The 26,677-nt window shown below is 36.7% G+C and overlaps 1 protein-coding gene across 2 annotated transcripts in view; it reads left to right on the plus strand.

Moving 5' to 3' along the window:
- PDE1A (phosphodiesterase 1A) overlaps window positions 1-24,460 on the plus strand; it is a 302,238-nt gene extending 277,778 nt beyond the window's left edge. For both annotated transcript variants that reach the window (XM_006151626.3, XM_006151627.3), the window contains 2 exons: window positions 18,135-18,251; window positions 21,901-24,460. In XM_006151626.3, the coding sequence (XP_006151688.1) occupies window positions 18,135-18,208 (74 nt within the window). In that variant the 3' untranslated portion in view covers window positions 18,209-18,251; window positions 21,901-24,460. The remainder of the gene's footprint in view (window positions 1-18,134; window positions 18,252-21,900) is intronic.
- Window positions 24,461-26,677: the final 2,217 nt, after the last annotated feature.

The raw sequence follows: 26,677 nt of genomic DNA on the forward strand, positions 1-26,677 counted from the left end.
TATGTTTGTCTGCTTTCCCTTGTTTCTGTCTTCTTCCAAAAAGAAACCGCTATCCTGAATTTTATATATATATATATATTTATATATATATTTAAACCATGTTTATCATTCGAATAGCTCATAAATTTCCTCAGTAGGGAAGCTAAAGAGTTTTAAATATAGGTCTTGAACCAATGCTTAAACTATCACTAGAAGAGAGAGAATCATTGAAAACGGATGGGAAAATATGAACATTTTTAAAAGATCTAATTTACATTTTGATTAGCATGGTATTTTAATAAATTGTGAAATTTATCTAATTAAAACTTGTACAATGTTATTTATTTTTGAAACATCATAAATGCAATATTGCATATTATATATAGTAGGTGATTTTTGTTGTTATGTTGCTATTAATACTAAACAGAATCATCTTTATAAAGATATCCACTGAGTGTATATTTACATGCTAGGCAACACACTGAGTTCAATTATGGTCATTATCCTAAACAGTCAGTCAAACAGCCCTATGATTTAGGTATCATTGCCATTTTGCCTAGGTAAAAACAGGTCTATGGTCAGTCATCCAACATTACAAATTTGTACATATGTTACAAACAAATCTAACTTTCTCATTCTTTTTCAATTGCAAACAGGCATAGAAAATAGTTTAATAATATGTTAAAAGTGAACACAAAAAGAGAAAAGAATTTCTTGTGAAACCTTATGCCAGAGACTAGCATAATTGCTTTATTAAATTTATTTCTGCCTACTCTGATCTACAGACTTTTCAAACGTGCTCATTGGATTAGTTATATCCTGTAGACATTTTTATTTTAAAATTTTGGAAAGTATGTATTTCAGAGTGACAGTATACATTATTTATTCTGTCATTGGTCATTTTTACAAAAATTTATTATAGCAACTCTACATAGAAAGAATTGTAGTCTGACAAAACAGAAGCTCAGAGAACACAAATTATATCCCTAACTTCACACAATTAATCACTCAAGAAGCTGGAATTTGCATCCAATTTGATTTAACATCATGATTCAGTATATTCTTTTAGTATACAATATTATTTTTTAAATATGTTTTCATAAACCTCCTAAACTGGAGATGAAGTCAATATTTAGTCTTTTAAATAGTGAAGTGAAAAATCCCAATCTTCAGTGAGTTAATGGTTCTAAAACTCATATTCAGCAAACATTGTTCTTACACATTCTACCATAATCCTTATGAGTCTATCAAATGCTTATGAATTATGGAAATTACTTATGGTATTTATATTAAATTATAAGAATGAAGGATTACTTGGGGCATGATTATAACTTTCGGGACACACACACACACACACACACACCTTAATGATTTTCTTGATGCTTTCTCAGGAGTTTAAGGAATGATATAGTACAATTCTATCTGAAAGTTGTTATATTCAGTATAAGATCATTAGCCCCTCTGGTTCTGGATTTCAATAAGCAATTTGCTTTTCTTTTTTTATTGTGCTGTTGTTAGTGTTTTTAAACAAGTTTAGATAGGAAAAAATGAGTTTTCTGATGGCAAAGGAAAAGAAATATGATTGTATTCTTTTTTTTTTTTTAAGAGATTTTTGCTATAGGGCACAAGCTCTCACCAGAGAGACAGAAAGCGAGAAATCACACCCCAGTAGAGGTGGCCACATTGCAATTCCTTCTCTTCTATTCTCCTCTTGGGATTTTGGGAACGCATGCACATGCACCCAGCACGAGTTTTAAGCCACTAAGTCCAAGACTCAAACTGCTGTAGACTACATGGTCGTCCAGTGATGTAACCATTACACCATGTGCTAGTCCCAATTTTATTCTTCTTTATTTTTAAAATAAATCACAGAGGGGCCAGCAGGTGGCATGGTGGTTAAGGCACTAGACTTCCACATAGCTGACCCGTTTGAGTCCTGGACCTGGGAACTTGCTTTCTCACTGTGCCCCCTCCCATCAAAAATTTAAAATAAATAAGTAAAGTTGAATAAAATAATTCTTCAAAAAATAAATGACAGTATACTATGCATGTTATTTTTTTTAATTGCCATAGGGCATGTGCAACATGTGAGACAGAGAGAGAGATAGAGAGAAAAAGAGAGGGAGAAGAAAAGTGAGAAAGAATCTCCTTTTCACGTATGGCCACAACTTCAATCCCTTCTCCTTCATTCACCTCTCAGGATTCTGAATACCCTTGTACGTGTGTTCAGCATGTTTGTTTTCAAGCCACGGAATCCAGGACTCAAACTACACAATTATCCATGTGGAATCCAGTCACCCTCACTGTCACACCACCAGCTGGTCCTGAATATTATGTTTTTGTATGACTTAATTCTACATCTAAACATTTGCATACTATTATTAATAGGTAATAGACCATGTTAATAATTTCTAAAAGTTCCTGGAAAAGTTGAATTAAAATATGAGTATGTTTTAATGCAATAAGTATAATGTATAATTTTTTCATAATACGAATTTTCCATGAATATCTTACGGAACATCCCCACATACTTTTCTTAATTATCTTCTTAATTTTACCACAGTAATTCCTGCAAACAAGATTGATTACAAATACTAGTTCAATTTGTTTTCATAACTTCTTTCTAGCATTTTCTCTAGATTGTTAAAATAAGTACTCTTTTTTTTTCCTGGAAGAAAAATTGCACTCGCAGAAGCATGAGTTTTCCCATCAGTAAACACTTGTAAGTAAAACCTTATGCATGGCGGCAGCTTTAATTTGACCAAAAGACCCAGAGATTTTAATATAGTTGCTGAAAATTGACCTGGCCCGGTGTGAGAAAGGGCATTCATTTTGGTAGATGGCTCAGCTGGCATCACGAACCCACATAAAATGATAACTACACATTTCTCTGTTGACTTGGCTCAACTGCTATGGCATAGATTCACCAGGTTAGCCTCTTTATACTTTTAGATATCTGTTTCCATGGCATTCTGATATAATGTGGTGAATGACAATAACATTTCTTTGAGCAGTCAATCACTAATTCTCCCATTTCTACAATTAAGCCTGTCCACCTACTTTCAAATGGACACCCCTTTAAAGAAAATGCAAAAGGTAGTGTGAATTTCATGAACTGAATTTATCTTTTCTCTTCTACCATTGTGCTTCTGAACATATGCTTTAATGCTTTTCAACGCCAATTGAAAATGATTCCTAAAAACGAATAATACTTTTGAAATACGTAAATACTTTTGGAAAATGTTTTATATTGAGGGTGAATGGCAGGGGTTAAATGGTTTAATGCAATATTTTTATTGGACTTAAACATTTGTCAGCTGCATAACTCAGTTTTCAATTTCAGAGTAGCCAAGATATTTTCTTTGAAAAATACAGATTTCTCAAAGACTGCTTTTCAATATCTTCTTTTTCTGTGACTCTCTACCAGTTACCTTACAGGTTAATTGTACTAGACTAGAATGAACACTTTAATAATTAATCAGCTATGGCTGATGTCTAATATTAAATAATGTATTTTCAGAAAGAAAATAGATTTATTTTTATTGTCTGACTCAGCAACCATGGGGGGGATGGCTATAATATTCAATCAGATTTCATTTCTGAAATAAGGCATATCCTTATAGTAAGGAAAATACTTGCTACGAAATGTAGTAACTACTAAATTATACCCAAGGGGCAGCACAGCATAGCTCTAAGACTCTGAAACCAGACTATCTTCTTCAATTCTGATACTATCACTTACTGGTCAGGTAACCCTGAGGAATTTATTTAATCCTTTTTTTCTACATTGCTCCTTTGTAAAGTGAGGATTATAAAAAGAGCATCTATTTCAAGAGCTCTTATGAGTTGATACACATTAAATGTTTCGTTCTTAGTGTTTTCCACGGTCATTCTTCTGCTCTCACGTGTGTTCCTCTATAGGGAGATCTTATAGAAGGCTTCTTCGAAGATGTGCATTATGGAAAGCCCTTACCTGTTCAGAGCGGTTTTGATATGAGATTATACTTAACCCATGACAAAGCATGCAATGGGAAGAGTTTCCTCTGTCAGGTGAATTGCTGAATTGATCTGTATAGAAAGGTGATTTTTATCACCTTTCCTTTTATTTTTAATTAATTCATTTTTTTATGAAAGGCAGACATAGAGAGACAGGAACTGCCAGTAGGGTCTTCATACTGTGATCCACGCTGAGGTTCAGCCAGCCCAGATCACAGACATGTGCCTGGCATGTGCAGGAAGACACCAAGACCTGAACCTGAACCTTCCCCTGTGGGTTCAGCACTTCAGACCTTTGAGTTACTGCTGCAGTGTTCATTGGCCCTCCATTCTTAATTAATTAATCAAGAGAGTCTGCAGAGCCTACTTTCCAAATAGCTCTTAAATCCATTCGGTTTTCTGCATGAATAAAGGAAGAAATGGAATTGGCTTACTCTAAATGATACAGCTTCCCACTTTTGTACATGAACTATCTTCAGCTACTTTTTGTCAAGAATTGTGCGACTTAAGGTACTTGCTTTTTAGAAAAACAAAGGGTTCTGTAGACCTAAATATTTTTTAAGAGAAGCACTTAAGCTAAGGCAGCAAACGTTATTTATTTAATTCTTTCTCAAAAATAATTTTTCTTTTTTCTTTTTAATCTTGCCAAAGGGTGTATGTATTTGCTGGAAAGACAAAGCCAAAGAAGGGGAAAGCACCCTCTACTGGGGTGTGTTGTAATCCTGTCTCCATTTCTCCATCCTACAGTGATTTTCTTTTTTTATTGCTTAAAGTACTTTTTATTATCTTATTTGACATGTTTAATCATCAAATATCAAATGTGAAGATATATTCCTGTGATTATAGATATATTTCCTCCAATTAAGAAATTAAAAAAAGTGAAGAGGAAAGGAAAAATAATAGAAAAGATCTTTTCAGGTGGTTTTTAGTATATAAATCTTCAAGGGAGTTAATGAAAACCATCAAGAATCTAATGCTCAAACATTATTACAATGTCAGCTTCAACACATAACTTAGGGGCCGGCAGGTGTCTATGAAGAAAATTTTGTGGCATAATGAGAAAAATTCTGCCCAGGAACCCACTAACTGTTATTAGCTCATCACTCTGTACTTGGGATTCAGAAGGGTCCTAAATTCCCATCTCACTCTTCATCATAGGTTAGGCCTCTATAAAACATGTGAGCAAGTCTGCTTATTAAGAAAAACCTGGAGATATGAGCAAGAAATAAAAATACCATCAAGTAAAAGAAATCCAATAAGAATATGATCTGTTTTGGCAATTTTATTTTATTTAATTAATTAATTTATTTATTTTTTGCCATAGGACTTGTGTACTGCCCAAAGACAGACAGAAAGAAATAGAGAAAGGAAAAGTGAGACATCACTCCCCAGGAGGGATGGCCACACTGCAATCCTTTCTCCATTTTACCCTTGGAATTTTGGGCACAAACACACACGTAAGTCCAGAGTCTGGAACTTGAACTACAGTCAGCCACGTGGGAGTTCAGCACCTTAATTTCCACACTACCTACTGGCTCCTGACCATAGTTTTGATGTTAAGGTAATAGAACACCCACAATTTATTTATTTACTTTTGAGAGACATGTTATTTTGTAGAGATTTATTTATAGGGTACATGTGCTCACCAGACAGAGATAGAAAGCAAGAAATCACCTGCCATGACGGTTGGCCACACCTCAATCCCTTTTCCTCCATTCTTCTTTGGGGATTTTGGGTGCACACAGGCACCCAGTTTAAGTTTTAAACCACTGGGTCTGGGATTTACACAGTGATCAGCTGCATGAGAGTCCAGTGCCTTAATCACTATGCCACCTGCTAGACCCCCACAATTTATTTTAAATAAGTTCACTTCCATCCAGTTATAAAGTCTTTAAGAAAGTCCACCATTCCCCATAATCCTGACTGAAAACTGTAGTAATTTTGTGATAATTGCTTAACATGATTTATTTATTTATGTTTACTTCAGTAGGAGTAACTTGCACATACAAAGGGTCTTCAAAAAGTTCATAGAAAACTGAAAATTAAGTGAAAGTTTATCTGGGTTGCAAAGAATTTTTGAAATCTGTGTATGGTTTTTTCATAATATTTATTTTCCATGTTCTTCTCAAAGACCTCTCATATATCTAAGAGAAGCAATTTCTTCTACCACTACTTTCAAAAATGATAAGTAGATGAGATTCTCTCCACACATCTTTTCAATGAACTCTTCATCACAGCCAGCGCAAGTTAGATAGGAACACGAACATAAGAGAAGGAAATAGTATGGAAAGGATTTTGTGAGAACACAGTAGTCTTTCTTATCTCAAATTGAAAGTATGTGGGACCAGCAATTAGCATAATGGCTATGTCGCTGGACTCCCATGTAGCCCACTGTGGTTCAAGTCCCAGACCCAGGCATGTATGCATGCGTGCCCAAGATCCCGACAGGAGAATGGAGGAGAAGGGATTGCAGCATGGCCATCCCACTGGGGGTGATTTCTCACTTTCTATCTCTCTGTCTCTCTGCCTTTCTGGCGAGCGCACGCACCCAATAGCAAAAACCTCTCCAAAAAGAAAGAAAAAGAAAAAGAAGAAAATATGTGGGACTGGTTCTTGGGTCTAAGTAACATAGCAATCAACTCTGTAAGCCGGCCAAAACTTGGTACTTTAGAGCTAAAAAAAATGAGATGAAAAGATCTTTTGGGGTGTATTTGATAACTAATTTATTTAACTCAGTTTACAAATTTGTCAAGCAACATTTACAGAATATCATCAAATACGTCTTGAAGACTGCTAGAATTTTGGATTATGCATACCACCGATATTTGCTGAATCTTTTTTCTGTAGTTAGGTACCCACTTAGTGGAAATGATGCACTCTGTCAGGGGACAATGATAAGGCTTTTAGTCTCCACACACACATGTGCATGCTCACCCTCACCCACACAAAGAGCAAAATCAAAGGAGACATCCTTCCCTGACTGTTCTATCATCCTTCGTAGGCAGAAACTCATACAAAAGTGAGGGGGAGACTCTTTCCAATGAGGAATTTATTGATCATGAACTTTAAAATTAGGTCTGCAGAACCTACAGAGACTTGTGATGCTTGCAGTCTCTAGGTTAGGAACAATTCATTGCTCTTGCTATGTTTGAGCATGCAGGGAAAACTGTGTGCAGTTTGAGAGCCCTAAGACTTACAGTGGATGATTGGATTTGGTGTGACAGAATAAAGAGCCAAGGTTCATCTAGACAAAAATGATGACAGAGTTGTCATTCATTTACATCTTTTGATTTTTACTATAGGGCATGTGTGCTTGCCAGAAAGACAGAGAGAGACAGAAAGCGAGAAATCACCCACCCTAGGAGGGATGCCTTCAATCCTTTTTCCTCCACTCTCCTCTTGGGATCCTGGGCACTGCGCACATGCACCCAGTGTGAGTTTAAGCCACTAGGTCTGGAATTCGAACCGGGATCGACTACATGGGAGCCTAGCGACATAGCCATTACGCTAACTGCTGGTCCCATACATCTTTTGATTTTTAAAGCATAGATACTTACTGCAATCCTATATTTTATTGGATTTTTAACTGAGTAATTCACATTACTCCTAAAGTCACAGATTTCTATTATTTCTCCTCTATTTCATTAATAGCCTTTTATGTTAAAATCATCAAAGGTATAGTGCCTGTGTGGGTCTTGATATTTGAGTGCTTTTAGCTTATCTTCTACTGTAGACTTTAAATGCAGAAAATAGCAGTAAAAACAGAATCTTGTTTTTTACAAAGTGGTACTCATACTTACTATATAACTATTCGATCATCTCTGAAAAAAACTAATTTTCAAATCCTGGGACCAGCAAGTAGCATGATGATTAAGGTGGTTGGATTTCCACACGGCCAGCTTCATGGTTTGAATCCTGCACCCCAAGATTTGATAAACACTTAGAGCATGTAGGGTGTGGGGGTGCTTTCTCACTTTCACTCTTTCTCTTTCTCTCTCTCTCTAGCAAGTGCAAAAACAATATATACCCTAGTAGCTTCTCAAAGCAGAAAGATTTTTTTTTTAAATACCATGTTTACTACATACTTCCCAACTAGAAATTTTAAAATTATATTTTTCTAGACAAATAAGTATGTTCTCATTGTTTCACATAAGTGGCGACTTTTCCCTTTGGGCCAGGGAGCTCACCTTGTGTGATCAAACTCTTCAGCTTAGTAGTGAAGAACCATTCCTGGGATTGAAGACCCAGCTCTCTTAAATGGTATGTGACCTTGGGGAAAACAAAAGTGTTGGAAGCATTAAACAGTAAGATCTGTGAATCACTAAGCACAGTGTTTGGCATGTAGTGAGCATTCTCTGAATACTTACTATTGTTTTTGCTGTAGCCGCTAATTTTAATAGCAAATAAATAATAAACAAGTCATTCTGATTAATTTGTGTTCTTATGCTTTTACACAGATTACTTATGACTTAATAAGTCATCCTATAAAAATACATTTGTGTTAAACTCCATAGAGATAGATTTTTTTCTTTTCTTTTCTTTCTTTTTTTTGGAGAGGTTTTTGCAATAGGGCACGTGTGCTTGCCAGAAAGACAGAGAGAGACAGAGAGACAGAAAGTGAGAAATCACTCCCCAGAGGGGATTGCCACGACACAATCCCTTCTCTTCCGTTCTCCTCTCAGGATCTTGGGCACTCATGCACACACATCCAGCGTGAGTTTAAGCCACTGGGTCCGTGACTCGAACCGCATTCAACTACATGGGAGTCCAGCGTAATAGCCATTACGCTAACTGCTGGTCCCCATAGAGATAGATTTTTGATACTTGTGTATTGTATCCTTTTTAAAGTTTTATATAAAGGCCCAGAATTCAGAATTTGACCACATCTTCACATTGATGTTTGGGATCATTTTAAAACATACGAGAACATTACAGAAAGTTGTAGGAAGAAATTATAGGTAAGTGGTATGAATCCATTATGTGAATATATCATTGGTTTTTCTTTCTGATATTGTTAAAGTTGAGCAATTTGAAAAATTATTTCTGATAGTAGAGGTGTGTTGTAAAATTCCACATTAGAAGTAAAATCTTCAATGACTGTTTAACTTTTAAATTGAGTAGAAATGGCCGCAAAAAATCCAGTAAGTGATTTGTAAATGATTTCGAGAGTCATTCATGATAAGGATGAATGATAATATGTATTTACTTTACATGTGGTTTACCATTCTACATATATAAAAGAGTGAGAACTAATGGTTTATCTTTAGAATGCACCTCAGGTTTCGTTTTGTTTGCTTGTTTGTTTTATAAGGATAGCCCTTCATTAAAACAAATTCAATCTTGTATATGGTAATGTTTTTGAATTGACTAATATGCACCATATTCATACTGGGAAAAATCATGTTGTACACTGTAAAGATGTACAGTGATTAAATGCAAGTAAAAAATAGTTTATAGGATAAAATTCAATCATATTCAATATTTCCCATTCAGGCACAGGGATTTTTTTTTAAGTAGTCTATTTAATTTTATTTATTATAATTATTTTTTAATTTGACCACAGAGAGACAGAGATAAAGAGAGAGGGAACAAGAGAGAGCAAGCCTCTAGGTCCAGAACTCCAATTGCTTGTTGACCATGTGGGAGTGCAGAGCCTTAACCACCACTCCACCTGCCGGCCCCCAGAAGTGGGTTTATGTATTGACATAGACATTTTCACTAAGCAATTGAAGTTGTTGGGGTTTTGTTGTTGTTGTTGTTGATTTGTTTTGTCTTGCTTTTTCTTAAGCCAGCTCTAAATAGAAAACTCAATTAACAAAAATATTGTGTTTAGAATACTTAAAATGTTTCCATTTTACAAATTATTTTTTCCACTTTTTTGAAAGTGATTTAGATGAATATTTAACATCAGTATCCTATGTATAATTTGTTTCTACTTGTAAAAGTTAAGAGAAAATTTGAATTTTTGGCACTCATCTCAGACTAAATTTCCATCCCATCTTTTCATCTTGATTGAGAAATTAGAGAAACCTCATATGGCATCTCATATCAAATTAGTTCTGAGAGCCAAGTCTTACCGTTTCTGCAACTGGCTCCTGCCACTCTTCACAGCAGCAGAAGTGTGATTGGGATGGTTTTAACTTCTTCCCAGACTGCCTCTCTCCATCGCCACTTCTCTACCTTCACAGCTGTCCCCGTCCACATTCTCACCATCTTGCTACCATCAGAGCTTACTTTCCTTTCAGAGTACAGCATGCTAACAGATGTTAGATGGGGTTGTTATTCTAAAAGAACAGTGATGGTGAAATTGTTGCTTTGTCCTGTGCATAAGGGCTGGCAGTAAAGTTAACCCAACCTGGCTTCATTATTATTTTTTGTATTATTATTTTTGAGAAAGCAGATTTTGCTCTAGGGCGCTTGCGCTCACCAGAAAGGCAGAGAGACGGAAAGCAACAAATCACCCCCTAGAGGGGATGGCCACACCATAATCCCTTTTCCTCCATTTTTCCTTCATTCTCTTCTCAGGATCTTGGGCATGCACGCACATGTGCCTGGCTTGAGTTTAAGCCACCGGGTCCAGAACTCAAACTGTGGTTGACTACATGGGAGTCCAGCCATCGCCACTTCTCTACCTTCACAGCTGTCCCCGTCCACATTCTCACCATCTTGCTACCATCAGAGCTTACTTTCCTTTCAGAGTACAGCATGCTAACAGATGTTAGATGGGGTTGTTATTCTAAAAGAACAGTGATGGTGAAATTGTTGCTTTGTCCTGTGCATAAGGGCTGGCAGTAAAGTTAACCCAACCTGGCTTCATTATTATTTTTTGTATTATTATTTTTGAGAAAGCAGATTTTGCTCTAGGGCGCTTGCGCTCACCAGAAAGGCAGAGAGACGGAAAGCAACAAATCACCCCCTAGAGGGGATGGCCACACCATAATCCCTTTTCCTCCATTTTTCCTTCATTCTCTTCTCAGGATCTTGGGCATGCACGCACATGTGCCTGGCTTGAGTTTAAGCCACCGGGTCCAGAACTCAAACTGTGGTTGACTACATGGGAGTCCAGTGACATAGTCATTACACCAACTGCTGGACCCCCACCCAACCAGGCTTCACTTTTTGGCACATGTTTTTCTCATCAGTCTCCTGCCTTTGCTCAATCTCTGCTTTCCCCCCTTACTTCCTCATCCCTCTCACTAGGACCAAATATTCCTACCTTGTGCTACCAAAATGTATGCACCCTGTAGACCCAGTTTTAGACTGATTGCATTCAGGGAGCCAACTCAACTGCCTCCCACATCCTTTAAGTGCTTTAGTTTCAATGGAGCTTAAACTCTTAAGTATTCTGGCTGTTTGCCATGGTATTCACTCCCCAAGTTGAGCATCATTTTGTCGATTTGCAGGTGAACATACACAGAGGTCTTTTAATTTCCATAAATCACCCAAATAACTTTTTATATATTGAGATGCTTAACACATGTGTTGGGTATATGAGTTCATTCTAGTGTCCGCTAATGTAAGTAGGTATATTTCCCCCCAAGTTAGATGTTTCTGTTTTATTTTAGTAAACAAGAAATAATTCTACTATGTCTTGACTTATATCTAATATAACACTTTACAAAACAAGGTATTACTTTTTCTAACTTTATAGGATCAGAGCCAGAACATTTGGGAATTAGGGGACACTTCACTGTCATGGCCTGCCTTCTGATGTTGCCTAGTGTTCAGTTCCCTATTCTCTTACGGTTACTTTCATGCACACTGAAAACTAAAAGACAGAAAACATACACCTATGTCTTCTCCAAATGTATTTAAAGTAAAAAGAAAAATATAAGAATAGTAATTTTTCCCTGAGGTTAAAAAAACTTCTTTTTCCAACCTGTAAGGAAAATTATATTATACAGATGCCAAAATACCAATCAGAATTAGAAGCTCTGATTTACTCTACGTTACATTTCTCCAGTGATTTTAATGCAGATCTTTGATCAATCCATTCTAGCTATTTACAATATAAGCAACATAAATGGACCAAAAATAAAATGGAAACAACCTAAATATATGTCTGCTTGAGGAAATATGGTTACACATAGCAAAGAGGTCATTTCCCTCCCCCCCCCACCGAAGACTTAAATAAGTATAATTGAGAACCAATATTTGTATTGAAAAGGCAATAATAAACCAGTTTTGTGTATTTTTCAAACAGTATTTGCTGTTTCCATTAAATTTGGAAAACTAACCAGAGTACTTTTCTGAGAAATCGTTTGGAATTTTGTCTCTCAAACTCACTTAGGCAATAGCACCTTGGAGTAGCCATTAACTCTCTGACCCTGTGTTCCTGGTCTCTGATGGGGAAATCATCATGATGCTCTACTCACTCACCTGCAGGGATTATTGAGTGAGATGAAACAAAAATAGTGTTTGTGTTGGGACCCATGTAATGGTTACATTGCTGGATTTGTGCGTAGTCGACTGTAGTTCAAGTCCCAGACCTGGCAGCTTAAAATTCACGCTGAGTACATGTGCATGCATGCCCAAAATCCCAAGAGGAGAATGGAGGAGACGGGATTGCAGCATGGCCATATCCCTCCAGGAGGGTGATTTCTCGTTTTCTCTCTCTGTTTCTCTGACAGTGTATACATGCCCTGTAGAAAAATAATATCTCTCTAAAAAAAAAAAGAAATCTTGTGTCATATAAATTATTAAATCATTTTTTTCAAAAAAAATCTACATAAGAAATGACCTTTGGTTAATTACAGATTTCATGTGTTAGAAAAATACAAAAAGCCCACCAAATTTACTTCTATTCGGGGGGGGAATACTACTATTTAGGACAAAACTAATTTTTTAAAAGAAGTTGGTTGAACTGTGTTTAAAAACAAATTTGAAGTAAGTAATGTGGCCTGTGGATGTGCCAGAAATGGCAAAGTTAGGTTGCTGATGATTGTACCTCGGGAAATAGCAGGACTAGAAAACAACTTTCTGGTTGTACTTTGCCAGAGGGATCTAGCCATTTGTTAATGTTGAGAGCAGGGGCAGATGACTTATGCCACATTTCAGCTTCCACAATTGTTAGACATCACCACGTAGGGTGGCTGTGGAAGTTCTGAGAGGTAAGATGATTGAGATACTTAGAATACTGCCTGCTTCTTTCGTAGGTGCTCACAATATGTTCATTATTGTCTTTATATTTTCAATTGTATAAAAGATTATTCTTCAAGTAATTACTGAGACCGTAACTGGAAGACTGGAATCTCTAATGTCCACTTGACAGTGTGCTTTATAGTATTCCCTGCAAGTATTACTTACTGCATTTAGGAATCTAATACGCTATGATATTAACATAATAAAATCGATCTCGAACTGCAGTCTAAGCGTCTGGATTAACAAAATTTAGAGAATTTCTCTTTGTTTTGGTAGGTCTGCCCTTTCTATCACTTCCCTGTCCCCTGCTCAATTTAGACTAGTTATAAAGCAAAGCCACACCTTTCACTAATTTTAAAAATTACTTTAAGTTTGAACTTTTAAAACTGGTTTAGATGGACATCTTTGAGTTGAACAGAATTATTAGAGGTCTGTGACTTTACATTTTTCCTGGCTGACAAGTTTTATATACTTGCTTATAAACCCTTGCATTCCTTCCTAAGGAATGACTTCCTGCATATGTGAACTCACAAATCCTCCAGTGGAATGAAATTCCAAGGTTACTTTACTGGTCTTGAAGTGCCAGCACAAATTATAAGCCAGTGTGTCTGACTGCAAGGTATTTGTGGTCTGCACTGGAAGAAATTCCTTGATAATCCTGGACCTGTTTCTTTCCTGGAAAATGAAGATAGACTAGATCTACACTTTCTCACTTAAGGTTATTTATACAGATAGGGGTCTGTATACTTGGAGAGGTGCTTTTATATTAGCCTTTAACTGATAATCAACATTGTCTATATTTGTAAGCAACAATACATTAACATTTGTGATATTTTTGTTTGTCACTAATAGAAACATAGATTTTTAAATAATATATTTAGTGGACAGAACTCGAGATATCATATAATATTACTATTATTTTTGAATTGCACAGATAATAGACCTACAGTTAGACATTATTGTTTGATGTATTAATAATAAAGCATGTATATTACTATAACATATCAGAGATTTACTAGATTTACTTTAATATGTTGATATTAAAATTACATTTTTTTGAAGAGATTTTTACTATAGGTCTTGTGTTCTAGCCACAGAGACAGAGAAAGTGAGAAATCTCCCTCTGAGGGGATGGCCATGCTGTAATCCCTTCTCCTCAATTCTCCTTCTGGGATTTTGGGCATGCATGCATATGCACCCAGCATGAGTTATAAGCTGCCAGGTCCAGGACTCGAACTGTAGTTAGCCATGTGGGAGTCCAGCGCATCTACCACTATGCCACCTGCTGATCACAAAAGTACATCTTAATATAAGTAGAATTCTCATTTGGTATGCTGTAATGATACATAGTAATTGACTGTAAAAATATTTTTAAATAAATAAATAGAAACACAAAAAATAATCTAAGTAGAATTCTTTGTAGTCTTACGTATTTTATTTTATTGAAAAAATTTATTTGAAAAGAAGGTCATAGATTTCACCATACTACAAGAAAGGTCCATGATTCAAAAATACTTTGGAACCTTCTACTATGTGGATGTTTCTTAAGGTCTTTTTACACAGACCATTCTTGGACTTTGAAGATCGTCTAAGATGTTCTTAATGGAGTAAACAAGGCAAAGCATCTATTCTTTTTCGGTAGAATGATATATCATAAGGATATGACTTTCTTTCTATGGGAGACGATGGTTACTTATCAGTCACATTACCAAGTTAATCGAAAGTTTTCTGCAACTAAAGATTTACTAATTAAAAGTAACATGATTTGGATTTGCTGAGGACTCTAATTCAGTATTTTCCTAAAGAACCTGGCTGTCATGAAATTGCTCAGCACTGCTTTGTGTATTTCCAAAAAAAACAATTGGAATTTTACAGTTTCTAAGAAAGATACTTTTTCAGTGCTCTAGAACTCTAATTGTTTCTTTTCTTTCTTTTTTTTTTTTCTTTTTACTTTTGGAGAGATTTTGTTATAGAGTATATGTGCTCACTGGAGAGACAGACACAGAGAGAGAGAAAGTGAGAAATCACTCACTGAGGGGATGACCACAACACAATCCCTGCTCCTCCACTCTCCTCCTGAGATTTTGGGCACACACATACATGAACATGGCGTGAGATTCAAGCCACTGGATCCAGGACTCAAACCATGATGAGTCCTGTGAGTCCAGCACCTTAAACACCATGCCACCTGCTGTCCCCTTACCAGTTAGCTTTGTAATTACATGTACAACAAACATTCTTGAAATTTGTATATTATTTTGGGATTTTTTTTTTTATAATTGCTGCATTGTTACTATTTGATTTCTCTTTTGTCACTGGTAAGTTCTTTATCTGCTAGAAGTAAGAGCATTTGGTGATCGGTATCCTTCCCTTTGATGTCCTTTCCCTAGCCCATTATAAAAAATTCTCTCAATAAATTTGAGAACAAGTAGCTTTATTAGTCACTTACATTCCGTTTTGTTAGCTGAATCTATTCCTTACACTCTGGTCTGTTGTAAACGTTTTTGTTCCATTCTAATCTAGCCTTGCCTAACAGGATGTTACATCGGAAGTTTAAGCCAAGAGTTGAAGATGATAAGTGTCAGAAAACAGAGTAGTGAGACAGGAATTCTAAAAATAATTTAAAAACAAGTTATAGGATGCTTAAAACTCTTGCCTGATTTAAATAAATGCAAAGGTCAGGTTGCTAAAAGCTGATAAAAGATCTATGAAGAGAATTTCTTTAGTGAGATTTCTGCTGTTGGGGAAAGTGCAGAGACGCTACCTTCTTTCCTTCTTTACCTCAAATCAGGGGACAAGAGCTCCACCAGGACGCTTGGAGAGCTTGACGCTAAGGGGTGTTAGAAATGGAATCTTGTTCCTATCTGAGCAATCTGAATCAGATGTGACTGATGAGCCAGAGGCGAGGATGCTGTGCAGGTTTTAGCCTTTCCTTGAGTAGTTCATAGGAACAAGTACCTCATGAATATTTCACATGGCCCAACATAGCACACCGGATTTGGAAGAGTGATGGGAACTTGGCAGACAGAAGGTGGAAATGTACCAACACATTTCCAGGAGGCTGTGGACATTGAAAAGAAACCAGGGATTCATATGCCCTGGCCATGCAGGCCAGCAGTTTCCAGCATAGTCCTTGGCAATAAGGAGAGTCCTTGAATATGTGCACAGAAAGGTTGTGGGGGTCGACTTGGAACAGCCACCAGGTCTAACAGGTGGGAACCATCCTTCAATACTGTCAGTCCAGTGGGAACTTATCTGCTCCTCTTTACCTTCTTCTTCCCTTGCTTCAGTTCAAGAGTTCAAAATAGCCATTTGTGAGAAAGCAAACATGAAGTGAAGGAAACATCAACCATACCCCCAAATCCCCACATATTTTGGGGTTCATACCAAATCCAAAATGGGAAAGAAGTCGTTGACCATAGATGATTGATGTATAGTGTATGTGACAAGATTTCCTAATGTCTGAATTAGGACTTGGACAGTCTGATCATAGGATGTCTTTTATTATCTAAAAGTGAACAGAAAACTCATGAAACTACCTGGCATTTTAGTCCTGGCAAAGAAAACAATATTCTCTTTATGGAAAAAAAGTATATACATATATATATATGTGTGTGTGTGTGTGTGTGTGTGTGTGTGTGTGTGTATGTGTGTATACACATATGTAATTGTGCCAGAGTTAAGAGAGAGAAAAAGCAGCTCTCAATAAGGCCTAGTCATGCCACAATTCTTTGTCCTTCAATTCTCCATCCCATTATGACCCAGCATATCTTTCAAATGGCTGGGGCTAGAACTCAAAACTCTAGTCATCCTTGAAGAATCTGACTTTCTCTGTACAGTTCTTAATTGCTGCACTAAGGGAACAGATCTGAAAATATTTTAAAGAAAGAGTAGGAAGGGGCCAGTTGTGGCGTAGTAGTTAAGGCGCTAAACTCCCACATGACTAACCATGGTTCTAGTCCTGGACCTGGCAGCTTGAAACACACTAAGCATGAATGTGTGCCCCCAAAATCGTGAGAGGATAATGGAGGAGAAGTGATTGCGGCATGGCCACCTCCCCAGAGGTGATTTCTTACTTTCTGTCTGTCTGTCTGTCTCTCCATCAAGCACACATGTCCTATGACAAAAATCTCTCAAAACAAAAAAGGAAGACAACATAAATTTGTTTTGTTATAAACTCTTTGAATTCTATATGTTCACTGCTTATATAATCTCATATAACTTCAATAAATATCTGCTACACAGTTGACACAGTCCTGCACTGTATGGTAAAGGAATTATCTCAATAGTGCAAAGTTCAATTGTTAGAATATCTTCAACTGATTTTCAGACAGAAAGAGCCTCCCATCATATATGAATATTTCCTGAAATAGCAAGGTATTTTGCATAATTGAGTCAAAAAATTAATTTTTGCTTACTTTGTTTATTGTGTAGCAAGACTCTTGTATTGATACATTTTGCTTTATACGTCTACTTTTGATAGACATGTTATAGCGGTTTCTGTACTAGTGTTTTATCTTTCTTTAAGGTTTACATATTAAAAGAAACTGAATGTTCTAAAATATAAATTCCATTTGTGTGTTTTAGCAGGTTAGTTTAGCTTAAATATTTCTTTTCTCTTACACTTGCTTGTCTTAAATTTATAGCATAAAAGCAGTGAGCATTAGAGGGTTCATTTAAAAGAATTCGTTTCAATTAAAGAGTATTCAGGAAAAGGGTGCATAATTTTTATGTGCAATTTAATAAATGTTTAAACATGCCTCATCTGTTTTATTTCCATATACCCAGATTAAATTGCAATTTCAAAAGCAAAAGCTAAATAACAACCAGAAGCTGCCTTGTAATACTATAAATACACATGCTGAAAAGAAAATGATGTCTTCAGAGATATGTGCCATAACATCCATTGTAAAATCCAGTTGTCAACATTTTACAAATTGCTTTCGTCTCCTACTAGGATTTTTTTTTCAAAGACCTATTTTATTTCCACTTGTCTTTCTGCTTGATTTTTTTTATAGGTGAAACTGATCATCATAAGAACTCAGAAGATTTCATAAATGCTGAAGAAAAATGTGCTGATACACATCCGTAGAACTAAAACACCTTAAAGGTTTCTGTCATTTTAAACATGAGAGGTAATTTTAATTTTCAACAAAAAGCCTAATTCTTAAATTGGTCCAGCTATAGTGATGCAGGCCGTAAAGTACCATTGCATACTACTGGAGGCACATGGGAGACCGAGATTCGGATCCCAGGTCTACCTGGACATACTAGGGGTGCTGTTAGACAAGTGATTCTGGATAGCTGGAGGCTGGGGAGGATTGTGGCATGGTGAGACCCTGTTGAGGTTGTCACCCCTATGAAATAAATGAACTCCTAACAGAAAAACCTAATTTATAAAATTAATGGTTTTTTATTATATTTTCAAATGCCCTCCTTAATTTTCTTTTAGTCTTTATATTCAATCTTCAGAGGCAAAACCTTAACAGGTAAAATTTAAATATTTATCTTTTAAGGAGTTCTTAATTCAGTCATCAATAAAAATTGTACTTACTGAGACTAAAAATTTAGTCCTTTAAAAATCATAAACTATAGTTAATGAGGCTATCTAATCCCCATTTCTTTTTCTTACTTCATGTAGGAAAAATATTAATGTTTTACACAGATTTTTTTAAAAATTTTAAGTAGTAAATATGAATGTTGAGTAAAATGATGAAAACAAAGCTAGCACATACTTTGGAACAAATATGCTCATTAAAATCTGTGAGCATGTGGGACTAGCACGGGACATGGTGGTTAAGGTGGGTGGATTCCCTCATGACCAACTGTGGTACGAGTCCCAGACCCAGTAGCTTGAAAAATCACTGTGGGCAGGACCAGCAGTTAGCGTAATGGCTATGTCATTGAACTCCCATGTAGTCGACCATAGTACGAGTCCCAGACCTGGTGGCTTAAACTCACATTGGGTGCATGTGCGTGCATGCCCAAGATCCTGAGAGGAGAATGGAGAAGGGATTGTGGCATGGACATCCCCCAGGGGGTGATTTCTCACTTTCTGTATCTCTCTTGCCCTCTTTCCTCTCCATGTTTTGATGAGTGTACTTGCTCTATGGCCAAACTGTAAAAATAAACCTGTGGGCATGTGCATTAGTGGGTCTCTTTTTAAAAATTTAGCTTCTAAGGCTTACATCCAAGTGGTGTAATGCTTTGGAAATATAAAAAACCTTTTTAATGAATTTATTGCTTTAGAGAAAGAGAGAGGGAGAAACCACTCTTAGTGTGTTTGGGCACACCTGGGATCTGAACTCCAGACCTTCCTATATGGTGTCAGCATCATGCAGCAGTGCCCTTCCACTGGAGCTAGGCTGGAAATCTGAATTTTTAATAAGTTTGCTGATATTTCTATCCACTAAAATTGAAAATCGCTGTCCTGGGTATTTGAAGGAGGTTTAGGCAGTTAGAAAAGAAGAATGCATGTTTATAGTGGAGATGTTTTAATGTCACCTAAAATAATGTAAGAAACAAAATCCAACCGTTATAAAAAGTCCTGCTATGGGGTGATGGTGAGGGCAAGAGAAAATGCTGAGGGTACCAGATGAAGCCTTTGAGATAGTATCATGAGCTCCCCAACTGTTGCTTTAGATATCGAAGAGCTAAAATGTGACATCTTTTCTCTCTCTCTCTCTCTCTCTCTCTCTCTTTTTTTTTTTTTTTGAGAGGATTTTGCTATAGGGTGCATGCACTCGCCAGAAACAGAGAGAGAGACAGAAGGCAAGAAATCAGAACTCACCCCCCAGGGGTTCTGGCCACACTGCAGTCCCTTCTCCTCCATTCTCCTCTTGGGATCTTGGGCACACATGCACAGGTGCCAGTGTGAGTTTACGCTGTCAGGTCTGGGACTCAAACCATGGTTAACTACGTGGGAGTGCAGCGATGTAAACATTATTCCATCTGCTGGTCCCAAAATGTGATTATCTTTTAAGATAATTTCTTCCTCAGTATTCTTGAGTTGCAAGGATAGTTGTAAGAATGTCTGTTTTTTTTTTTGGAGAGGTTTTTGCTATAGGCCGTGTGCGCTTGCCAGACAGACAGAGCAGACAGAGAGACAGAAGGCGAGAAATCACCCCCAAGGGGAGATGGCCACGGCACAATCCCTTCTCCTCCATTCTCCTCTTCGGATCTTGGGTACGCACGCACACATGCTCGGTGTGACTTTTAAGCCACCGGGTTTGGGACGTGAACCGCGGTCGACTACATGGGAGTCCAGCAACATAACCATTATGCTAACTGCTGGTCCCAAGAGTCCTTGGATTTTGATGATATAATATATGATGGAGCCCTCAAAGCAAATATATGGAAAAGTAATTTAGTGGAATATTTACGTACATTTTGAGTAAAAAATGTTTTTTTAAAGGATTCTTTCCTATAGGATCTCCAAGTTACTATACACTAGATAATATCAAAAGAAAAAACAAGAACCAAGAACAACAACAACAAAAAGTAAATTTTAAGATCAGGATTGCCTAAACATTTATGCTATGAGTATGGACAACTTATGAACAATTTCCAAAAATACGTACAGGAAATATAGATTACCAATACATTTGTAAAAATGACTGTTGAGTATATAAAAATATCTAAAGCAAACACACACAATTACACACACACACATGTATATATATATATATATATATATATGTACACACATCATTATATATATATATAATTATATATAATGATAATTCATTAATAAAAAGTTTTGATGAGATTCAGTTGGCAGTTAACAAAGACTTTTATCTTCTCAACTAAAAAGAATCAAAAGCTAGAAAAATTTGAGAGCCACTCAAACTGAAGATAATATTAATCATATTCAAACCCCAGGCAATTAATTATTTTTTCTCTCAAGATCAGTTGAATTTTTAGTGTTCTTCTCAGTTTGAGAATTCCCTGCCTTTGGTACATAATCTTCCAGGAAACATGACTTTCAGGAGGTGAAATTCATGTACCTTCAAGGAATACGCAGGTTCTTTTAAATGAGGAAAGTGGACAAGTCTTAAAATCAACAGGAATGGTGAAAATTGGTTGATAATTTCCTTAATTTTGACAAGGTATTAAAGTCCGATGTGAAATTATCACACAGTAATTATTGCCTATATATCACTAAATACTATCATCTATTTTTCTTTTTAATTGCTTAATTGACAAAAATTATGTATTTTTTGTATACCACAGGCTGTTTTGAAATATGTATACATTGTGAAAAGGCTAAATTGAATTAATTAAAATATTTATTACCTCTCATACTTGTCACTTTTTTGTTATGAAAATACTTAAAGTCTGCCCTCAGTAATTTTTTTTGAGAGTTTTTTTTTGCTATAGGGCGCATGCGCTCGCCAGACAGACAGAGAGAGACATAGAGACAAAAAGCGAGAAATCACCCCCCAGGGGGGGATGGTCACGCTGCAATCCCTTCTCCTCCATTCTCCTCTCGGGATCTTGGGCATGCACGTACAAGCGCCCGGCGTGAGTTTTAAGCCACTGGGTCCGGGACGCGAACCGCGGTCGACTACGTGGGAGTCCAGCGACATATCCATTATGCTAACTGCTGGTTCCCTGCCCTCAGTAATTCTTAAGAATACAATACATTGTTGTTAACTGTAGTCACCATGCTGTGCAGTAGATCTCGAACCTATTTCTCCTGTATCCTTTAATCAACATCCCCAGTCTTCCCTCTTAACCCTTTCTTCTCTGATCTTCACTTTTATTTGGATTTTTTTTTTTCAGGATAATGAAAACAGCACTAAAACATCCAAATTCCTCAACTTTTCACCAAGCTTTATTCTTCTCTTTCAACATACAATTGAATCGGAACATTTTTATGGACTCCTGTATAGGAATTAAGAACATAGATTTTGAACTAGTAACTCTGGTCAAATAAATATGCTTACGTTACTACCAGAGTTTTTGGACAGTGCTTTCACCATCATTTTTCCTTCACAATTTGGCCTTCTTCAATCAAGCCAGAGAAATTTTTTAAACAAAAATCAGACCATTTTAAATTTTCATCAGTTTGAACCTAATCGTACAGACTGTCCAATATATGTGCAGAAGTGAAGTACTCTAAAATTTACTTCTTTGCACTGTCTTACAGAGTGCTGTTACTACACATTTTTCAAGGTTTTAAGCAAAGCAAAAACAAAATTATGAAGAAAAATTTTGCAGTGCTGGGGAACAAGCAATTATCCTTATTTTAAATGCATGGCCACAAAAATGAGAGGCGGAGCTCCTTAAAGCTATAGTTGAAGTCGTACATCAACAATGGAGCATTGTAGCCCAAGCTCAGTGATCTAGAAAATCCCTTTGTAACTTTCACACTGGACAATGGCAGCGAAATCTTTTCCTGAAACCTGTGGAGCAGCCTGAACTCATCCCGTGACTTCAAAGCATGAATACATCACCTACCTGGGTGTGCTCACAACACAAGTCACGCTTTTCCTGCCTACAGTCTAGAATAACAAGAATCATCAGCCATTGTTGGAGACAGAGAGAGTGGTCGTCCTCTGGGGTGTGGATCTTATCAAGATGTAACAAAATACATGCCAGGCCAAGTGATAAGCAACAAGAAGTATGTGTGTGCACTTGTGTGTGTGTGTGCACCCACACGTTTATGTGTGTGTGTGTGTGTGTGTGTGTGTTTTAAAATGTTGAAAATGGAAGATGGAAGTCCACACTTTACTGTACAGATATCATTATTTGACGTGACTTTATCATTACTACATAGAAACCAACTGCAATCCTTGGCGGGCCTACTTCCTTGTCATGTTTTGCCTGAGCATGTGCAAAGCCTATTCTTTGCTCCAAGCTGAAGAATTACTTTTGTTACTAGCTGACAAGAAAGGTCAAACACAATTAGGTGTTGTAACTTTTCACTGTACAAATACTTCAATGATTGTGGACTTAGAGTAAACTTGTCTTTGTCAAAGGTAAAAATTAGATGGCAAGAATCAAGAATAGTCATCAGGAAATGCCATGAAGGAGGTTCCATCCATCCTAAAGGATTTTCTGTTGCACTTGCTTCCTTCCTGGGTTCTACAGTGCTAAGCAATATTTTAGAAATGAGTACAATGAGAAGCTTTTAAGCCTAAGGGGTGAGAATTTAGAACTCACAACTGATATCTCTTTTAACGTGTAAGCCATATTCTATATGCATATTTTGTATGCACCATCATAATTTAAGATATATTTGTGTGTAGACTGTGTACAAAATGCTTTTAAATGTTCTGTGAATAAGGTCCTTAGCTTTAGTTTCACTGAATTGTGTGCAGAGCACAGCTAAATAATTGAATTGTATCATAGACATTACAATGCAATTGATGTGTTAAATGTAAGCAGTAAAGACTGATCTATAATAATGTGTTGGGGAAAATTTTATAGATATGTACATCATGATGACATTTGTCCTTTAAAAATGAACTTTTTATTTCTATTTATGAAGATACTATAACTACTGCTTTTAATTTCTTTTTAAAATGAGCTACTCACCAGAAAATGTGCATTTCAGATGAACTCAGACTATCTGGGAAATCTAATTACTATTATTTCTATTTGAGCCACTTGTCTTTCAGTAAAGCTAAGAATCTTTTAAGGGAGAAGTAAAATGAGACATTTTCTGATATGATATAGGAAATATATCACGTTGTTCCTTTCAATACTATAACATCTCCAGACTTTTGTGGCTGAAAAATAGAGGACTGTAAAGAATTCATCAAATTCTGTATATGAACTTTAGCCTAATTTTCAGGTTATGTGACTTAAAAAGCACTGTGACTGAATTTCCAGAGGGAGTGGAGAAAACAGTGCACGTCAGAACAGTTGTCACGCTGCTTATTCCACTTAACTTTCCCTATCTCCCTTTCTCCCTCTTTCCTCCTGTCTCCCATACTTCCTCCTTATCTCCTTCTCCTTTTCATCTTCTGTATTCTTTCCTTCCTCTAACTCTGTTGGACATCTACTAATGAGTATCAACTAACACGAAGTCAGAGTGGAGACTGCTTGTGCCCGTCCCTTCTGCAAACATCACTTTTGAGTCCTTCTGAAGAGGGGGATAGAGGAATTAGGCTGCTGTACCTTGACTGTCCTGCTTTGCATTTTTATTCTATGCTTCCCAACATAGATAGCTTGCAAGTTCATATGCTTTTTTCTTTAGCCAGAACTTCTTTTATTTCATTTCTAACATAAAATTCTGTAATTCTATGTTTTTATTATGTCGTAATTGTCTGTACTTCCTATTACCTATGATTGCTAAATAAATCATATTTGAGGGAAAATATTGTGAAACATTTGGTGTTTGATGTAATTTAATTTAGTGAGGCATTGAAAAGTTGAGCAAGTTGTGAAAAACCAGAATTACCAACCAACTTAAAAACTAAGTTTTGCATGAAAATAATTTTTGCTTTGGGAACCAGCAGTTAGTGTAATGGCTATGTCGCTGGACTCCCACATAGTCGACCACGGTTCGCGTCCTGGACCCTGTGGCTTAAAGCTCACACCGGGCGTGTGTGCGTGCGTGCTCAAGATCCTGAAAGGAGAATGGAGGAGAAGGGATTGCGGTGTGACCATCCCCCCTGGGGTGTGATTTCTCGCTTTCTATCTCTCTGTCTCTCTCTGTCTGTCTGGCGAGCGCACGTGCCCTATAGTGAAAACCTCTCAAAAAAAATTTTTTTTTTTGCTTTATTAAAGAGATGTTCATTCGTTTTGCAAGCTTTTGACTAGAAGCATGGTGTATATATGAATATAGAAACCTGATTTTTTTCTTTATGAATTTCAAATCTTATTGAGGAGATAATCTATACATACTGTAATTTATACATAATACCATAATTCCACACATGAAAGTAACAAGGTACAAGTAAAATGTACCTGTGGATATTAAAGGAAGTAAAACCGTGTCCATGTTTAGGGCTTCCAAGAAAATTTAAAGTAGAACGTATGTGAGTTGACAATGAAATAATAACAAAAACTTACAATCATTGCCTATTTTCCACCTGCAATTTCCATATAAATGGTTAAAAAATATTATCACTAATCCTCATAATAATCCAGCAAAGTAGTATCGACACAAATAAAGGAGTGTGTGTTACATACTGGGCCATGCAGGTCTCCAGTGGCAGACTCTACACTAAATTTGGTTTTAGGACTCTGGCAGCAAAGACTTTCCTTTCTACTACATCTTTGCAGGGCAGAACAGAAGCACAGTAGAAGAGAAAGCTCTGTGAAGAAGAAAAGGTCTGTGAAGAAAAGCAGTATTAATAAGGAAACACTGGAGCATAGTAAAGAAGCCAAGGGGGGCCAGTGGGGTCATGGTGGTTAAGACAATGTACTTACACATGTCCAATGACAGTTCAAGTCCCAGACCAGGCAACTTGAAAATCACACTGGGCATGCTCAAAATTCCAAGAGGAGAAGGAATTGAAGCATGACCATCTCCTCCTTTGGGGGGAGGGGGTGAGTTCTCACTTTCTCTCTCACTTTCTCTCCTCTCTCTGTCAAACACACATGCCTTATGACAACAAAAAATATAAAATAGAACTTTAAAAAAATAGACAAGCAAAGGACATCAAGTCAGGAAGAAGACTTAGTGAATTTTAATTAATTAAATTAAGAGTAACTGGTATGACATAGTTTGCCTCCATAGGCTGTATCTTTATGCTGGCAAGGCCTTCCAGATGATAATGTAAGAACTTATCTACTCAACAGATCCATGACACTTAATTGGATTTTTTACTTTAAATATGACTTCATGATCAATTTCCACCTAATACCAAAAAACTTTTGAAGAGTATACTTTTGTTTAGACAAATGGTGATGATATAAAAACCTATTTTGTTTAGAAACTATATGAAGTCTTCTGTTCTCTGTTAAATTGCTTTCTAAATACTTCAAATTTCATCTAACATTTACCATAAGTCTTAGACAATGAAGATAATGCTTATTTTAGAGTAAAAAAGAAAAAAGAATGACACTTTCCCCCTCTCCTCCTCTCTCTCTGTCTCTGGTTAGTGTATGTACCCTCTAACAATATTTTTAAAGAAGAACATCACATAATGTCTTGCATTATATTCTTGTCATTTCTCTAAGTAGAATCCTAAATATTTAAGAATTTCTTGTGACCAATAGCAGAATGGTATGTGCTTTGATAACAAACTGAACCATGTATTACTGTAGACAGGTTCCTCTGATTTTCATGGATGGCAGCAATAATTAATCAAGCTTATTATCTGGTTGCAAAATGTGCTTTTTTAGGGACCAGCAGTTAGCATAATGGCTATGTCACTGGACTCCCACATAGTCGACCACGGTTTGAGTCCTGGACACATTTCCTTAACTCACGCCAGGTGCGTGTGCGTGCATACCCAAGATCCTGAGAGAAGAATGGAGGAGAAGGGATTGCGGCGTGGCCCCCACCCCGGGGGGGATGATTTCTTGCTTTCTATCTCTCTGTCTCTCTCTGTCTTCCTGGTGAGCGCACGTGCCCTATAGCAAAAACCTCTCCAAAAAAAGA

This window comes from Tupaia chinensis, unplaced genomic scaffold, assembly GCF_000334495.1.
Source record: "Tupaia chinensis unplaced genomic scaffold, TupChi_1.0 Scaffold000322_1, whole genome shotgun sequence".
NCBI classification, from domain to species: domain Eukaryota; kingdom Metazoa; phylum Chordata; class Mammalia; order Scandentia; family Tupaiidae; genus Tupaia; species Tupaia belangeri.